Genomic DNA, 6,258 nt, shown 5'->3' with positions numbered 1-6,258 from the left:
GACTGCTTGAAAGCAAGTTACAAAAGAAAGACTATAAAGGAAAGTCACATAGAACAACTATATAAACTGTCGGAAGTTGAGAAGGAGGTTAGAACGAATGGAGAGTAGCTGATCAAAGGTATGAGGACGTCATTTGGAAGGTTAGTGAAGGGAGAAGGAAAAGGAAGGAAGGAAGGAAAGAAAGAAGTAAAGGGTTGTGAAGAAGAGATGTTATCAGACAAGGGAAATTGGAAGCATAATCCAATGGCAATCTGAATGCAATCATGGGGTTTAACGTTATTGCATGATAGACTACTACACGCAATTTCGGACAATGGCAAGCTATTTTCGGGCAATGGGAAGTCAGTTTGAATGCAATTTGAATTCACGTAAATTCGCTGAACTAGCAAATTCACGTGAATGCGTTCTCCCTTCTTTTCATTCGAAATTAAGAGAAATTCCTCCCGTGAGATAAAGTCCAAGGAGTTAGGAGGCAGAAAGAAGGAGGAAGTTGGAAGGTTATTAGGATGAGAGAGGGAAGAAAGAGAAGAGAGAGGAAAGGAGAAAAGGGAACAGAAATGGAAACTTAACTGGATTACAGAAAATAAGTGTTATGGCCTGAGAAAAACATTATGTTATTGTAAACTAATCACTTTGTAACTAACGATACCATAAGATGTACGTTGTGTGTTGCAGGACTAAGAAAGCTTTGTTTTTAACAATAACAATTTAAAATTAAGAAACATTATTGTTATTATTATTATTATTATAAACTGGATTATTTCTGCAGTGTGTTTTGGCCCAATGTTTCACACAAACTTAAAAACCCCAGAATTCTTTAGCATGGAGCCAGGGCAATTAAAGCAGTCTCAAAATGGATTATTTCTGCAGTGTGTTTTGGCCCAATGTTTCACACAACAAAACTACAAACCCCAGGGTTCCCTAACACTGAGCCAGGGCAGCTGAAACGCTGTCAAACTGGATTATCTTTTGGGCCATGCAGCTGGCAAACCCTCCCCAATAGCAACCTGCCAGTGCAGAACCGGGCGGGGTCGCTAGGGGTCGCTGTGGCGCAGAAGCGACCATAGAGAGCCCTTCCGCTCCAGCGCCTAGAGAGGCAGCAGCGGCGCGGAGCCTAGGAGCCCCTCTGCTGTGGCGTTCCTTCCGGGGTCGGTTCCGTTGGCCACCGGCGCATGCGCACTCCCGCCCGGCCTTCTTACGAGAAAGGGAGAAGCGAGGAAGGCCAAAGGAGCAGCAGCAGCAGCAGCGTCGCCGCCGGGCGCCATGTCGTTGCCCCCGACTGGGTTCCCCAGCAGGACCGCCCAGAACGGTAACAATGGCCGAGGGAGGCTGGCTGGAAGGGAACTGGAATTCATTAGCGCTGGTTTTATTGGTATTCGCTATTAGGCTGCATCCACACTGGAGAAATAACCCGGTTTGGCACCGCTTTCATTCTTTTTCTGGCTCAAGGCTATGGAATTCTGGGAGTTGGAGTGTGTTGTGGGCTCAGATTGAAAGCGGTGCCAGACCGGGTTATTTCTCCAGTATGGATGCTGACTTGATGAACCATGATCTACTGCAGAAATAGTCCACTTTGAGACCGCTTTAGCATCCCTGGCTCAGTGCTAGGGGATTCTGGGAACTGTAGTTTTTATATCCCGCCTCTCCCTGAAGGATCAAGACAGGTTACAGCCACAAAATACGGCAATAATAAATATAAAGGGTACATAAATTAAAAAATTATACGATCTCATTAAACACATACACACACACACACACATTATTATAAACTAAACGACAACATTATACGTAAAATACAATTAAGTTAGTAATATAGACCTGATTAAACCGAGGCATTATGGGGCAGACAAGGGCAAACCATATCAACATCATGCGATGGTCATAAGTCAGTTAAGGTCACCATAAGTCAGAAATGAGTTGAAGACTTCTTGTTGTTGTTGTGGTTGTTGTTGTGAGCTGCCCTCAAGTCGACTCCAACTCCTGGTGACCATGTGGATGAGACATCTCTGAGATCCACAACACATTGCAGGGATAATCCACTTCAAGACAACTTTAACTGACCTGTCTCAGTGCTAAACTGCAGTCTTGGGGACTGTAGCTTATTATGGCACCAGAGCTCTCTGACAGAGAAGGCTAAATGTTTCACAAAACTACAGTTCCCAGAATCCCTTGGTACTGAGCCAAGGGAGCTAAATCAGTCTCAAGCTGGACTATTCCTGCAGTGTGTTTTGGACTGAGACTCCCAAACCTCCACTGCTCTGCTCAGGCCCTGCAAACCTATGGGCCCCCTGATTCAGTCCATCAAGTGATCTTCCTCTCCTCCTCCTACCCTCTCTCTTTTCTAGCATTATTGTTTTCTCTAGTGATCCACGCTTTTGCATTATGTGGTCAAGGTACAACAGCCTCAGTTTGATCATCTTGGCTTCTAAGGAGAGTTCTAGTTTGATCTGCTCAAGGACCCATCGCTTTGACCACTCTTCTCCAATACCACATCTCGAACGAATTAAGTGTCTTTCAGTCTGCCTTCTTCACTGTCCATACATAGTGGCTTAACGCTGGTTTAACATGACTATGTGTGAAAGGGATCTAGGAGTCCTAGTAGACCACAAGTTGAACATGGGTCAACAGTGTGATGCAGCAACTAAAAAGGCCAATGCGATTTTAGGCTGCATCAATAGAAGTATAGTGTCTAGATCAAGGGAAGGCATAGTGCCAGTCTATTCTGCTCTGGTCAGGCCTCATCTGGAATAATGTGTCTTGTTCTGGACACCACAATTCAAAAAGGTTGTGGACAAGCTATACCGTGTCCAAAGGAGGGCCACCAAAATGGTGAAAGGTCTGGAAACAATACCTTATGAGAGAGCTGGGGATGTTCAGCCTGTAGAAGAGATGGTTAAGCAGTGTATGATGGCCCTGCTTAAGTTTTTGAAGAGGTGTCACATTGAGGATGGAGCAAGCCTGTTTTCTGCTGCTCCAGAGACTAGGACCTGGAAGAATGTATGCAAGCTACAGGAAAAGAGATTCCACCTCAACAGGAGGAGGAACATCCTCACAGTAAGGGCTGTTTGACAGTGGAACACACTCTCTGAGAGTGGTGGAGTCTCCTCCTTTGGAGGTTTTTAAACAGGCTGTATGGCCCTTGTGGTCTCTTCCACTCTATGATTCTATGATGGGGAACACAATGGCTTGGATGATTCTCACTTGAGTGCTTTACATTTTATGTCTTTACATTTTAAGATCTTGTCTTGTTCTTTCATGGCTGTCCTCCCCATTCCTAGTCTTCTTCTTATTTCCTGACTGCAGTCACCACTCTGGTCAATGTTTGATCCTAGGTACGGGAAATCTTTAACTCATTCTTTGACTGTTCCGATTTCCTCATTGTCTAGCTTGAAAGGCACACAACAGCAAGAAGAAGAAACTGGCAAAACCACCTCTGATCGTATTCCTTGCCTCAGAAAGTTCTATGAAATTCACAAAGTCTCCATAAGTCAAAAATGAGGTTTTGTGAGGCAAGGAATACACTCGGAGGTCATTTTGCCAGTTCCGTGCTGTCTTTGTTATGTACCTGGTGGCAGGTTTGGACACCTGGCATAATGAGGGACACCTGGTTTAACAACAGTACATGCAAAAGAGATCTAGGAATCCCAGTAGACCACAAGTTGAACATGAGCCAACAGTATGATGCGTCAGCTATAAAGGCCAATGCGATTCTAGGCTGTATTAATAGAAGTATAGCATCTAGATCAAGGGAAGTAATAGTGCCACTCTATTCTGCTTTGGTCAGGCCTCACCTGGAATACTGTGTCCAGTTCTGGGCACTACAATTCAAAAATGATGTTGACAAGCTGGAGCATGTCCAGAGGAAGGGGTACCAAATGGTGAAGGGTCTGGAAGCTGTGCCCTATGAGGAAAGACTTAGAGAGCTGGGGATGCTTAGCCTGGACAAGAGACAGTTAAGAGGTTATATGATAGGTATTTGAAGGGGTGTCATATTGAATATGAAACAAGCTTTTTTTCTTCTGCTCCAGAGACTAGGACCCAGAACAATTGATACAGGCTACAGGAAAAGAGATTCCACATCACATTAGCATAAATTTCCTGACAGCAAGAGCTGTTTAACAATGGAACTTCTGGTGGAGTCTTCTTCTTTGAAAGTATTTAAACAGAGGCTGGATGGCTATTTGTCAGGGGTGCTTCAATTGTGAATTCCTGCATGGCAGGAAGTTGGATGGCCCTAGTGGTTTCTTCCAACTCTATGTCTCTTATGAGCCTATGACTGTTTGACTACAACTCTGGAAACCAGGATTTGATTCCCCTCTCGGCCATGGAAACCCACTGGGCAAGACACCTTGGCCAAATCACCCTCTCTGAGCCCAGGGAATGGAATGGCAAACCTCCTTTGAACCAATATTGCCAAGAACACCTGATGACAGATTTGCCTTAGGATGGCCACAAGTCAGAAAATGAATTGAAGGCACAGAATAACAACAACAACAATTATTTATTTTTAAATATATTGTATTCTTACCATCTACTGTCAGGGCTGGACTTTGGGGAGACATGCCTACACCCACTCTGTAGAATCAGGAATGCCCCCCTCCTCAAAGTCAGCAGTTATTTCACCACATTTTCAAGTAACTGAAGTAATTGGCACAAATGGATAATTAGGGAATGGCAAACCTCCTCTGAATCTATCTTGCCAAGAAAACCCCATGATCGGGTTGTCACAACAACAACACCTTCAAGACATTTTTGATTGATGGTATCTCTAAGGCAACTTTATCGGGATATTCTTGGCAAGATTTGTTCAGAGGAAGTTTGCCATTGCCATCCCTTGTGGTTGAGAGAGTGTGGTTTCATGGGCTGAGCAGGGGATTGAACCCTGGTCTCCAGAGCTGCAACCAACACTCAAACCACTACACAAGGTACACAGTAACAACAACAAGGAACTGGCAAAACCACCTTAGAGTGTATTCCTTGCCTCAGAAACCCTATGAAAGCCTTTTGACTTATAGTGACCCTGTGAATTTCATCAGGTTTTCTGAGGCAAGGAATACACTTAGAAGCGTTTTTGCCTGTTCCTTGTTGTTGTTGTTGTTGTGTGCCTACAAGTCATTTCTTACTTATGGTGACTTTAACTAATGCAGGTTTGCCATTGCTATCCTCTTAGGCTGAAAGAGTGTGACTCGCCCAACATCACCCAGTGTGGCTGAGCCAGGATTCAAACCCTGGTTGCCAGAGTCATAGTTCAGCACTCAAACCACTACACCACTTTGGCTCACTTTCCAGACTCCAGCACTCCCATCCAAGTACTAACTATGACTAACGTTGCTTAGCTTCCAGGATCAAACAAGACAAGGTGCTTTTAGGGCATTTCAGTGATATTATGGCTGAGAGAAATCTTCCTGTCATGATGGAGTTGCCTATTTTCTCATGATCTCTATTTGTCACTTTTTAAAAGGTATATGTGTAAGATCTCTGTTATATCACACACAGGTATAGATAGACCAGTCTGCTGTAGCCAGTCCTATGCAGATAGTTGCTTCTGGGAAGTCAGGGAGTATGAGGGAGATGAGGTTGGGCTCCCACACTGCCCTGCTCCACGTTGTCTCCTTCTAACTGCTCTTCCTTAGCATATTGCCACTGTGTATAATTCCCACCTTGGCTGATTGTATCCAATAGGCCTCTTTTCCATAATTTTATTCATAGTACACTCATCCCTCCATATTTGCGGATTTGATATTTGCGGATTTGATTAATATGTTCTCTCTAGGAATATCTAGGTCCTCCAGTGCAACTCTATGGCCAACGTTAACTAAAAGTTGCACTGAAAGACCTAGAGATTCCTAGAGAGAATACTACTAGGCCTTTGTAGCTCATCCAGTGCAGTTCTATGGTCAATGTCTGTTGGCATTGACCACAGAGTTGCACTGGAGGATCTAGAGATTCCTAGAGAGGTGTCCTCTCAGGTAAAAACATGGTGTTTTTGTTATTTATGGGTTTTTTCATATTCACAGGGGTCTTGTGCCCCTAACCCTAGCGAATATGGAAGGACAAGTGTATTATAGAATTGGAAGAGACCATAAGGGCCATCCAGTCCAACCTCTTGCCATGCAGGAACACAATCAAAGCATCCCTGACAGATGGCCATCCAGCTTGTTTAAAAACCTCTGAAGGAGGAGACTCCACCACAGTCGAGGGGAAGCTTTCCACTGTTGAACAAATCTTGCTGTCAGCAAGTTCCTCCTAATGTTTAGG

The 6,258-nt window shown here is 44.3% G+C and overlaps 1 protein-coding gene across 2 annotated transcripts in view; it reads left to right on the top strand.

Moving 5' to 3' along the window:
• Nucleotides 1-1,129: 1,129 nt before the first annotated feature.
• Nucleotides 1,130-6,258, top strand: part of SEC24B (SEC24 homolog B, COPII coat complex component) — a 56,390-nt gene continuing 51,261 nt past the window's right edge. For both annotated transcript variants that reach the window (XM_042469136.1, XM_042469135.1), the window contains exon 1: nucleotides 1,130-1,309. In XM_042469136.1, coding sequence (XP_042325070.1) covers nucleotides 1,264-1,309 — 46 coding nt within the window. In that variant the 5' untranslated portion in view covers nucleotides 1,130-1,263. The remainder of the gene's footprint in view (nucleotides 1,310-6,258) is intronic.

Source organism: Sceloporus undulatus, chromosome 5 (genome assembly GCF_019175285.1).
Source record: "Sceloporus undulatus isolate JIND9_A2432 ecotype Alabama chromosome 5, SceUnd_v1.1, whole genome shotgun sequence".
Lineage (NCBI taxonomy): Eukaryota > Metazoa > Chordata > Lepidosauria > Squamata > Phrynosomatidae > Sceloporus > Sceloporus undulatus.
Note: the sequence above shows the minus strand (reverse complement) of the source record. Positions and strands in the feature narration are given on the sequence as shown.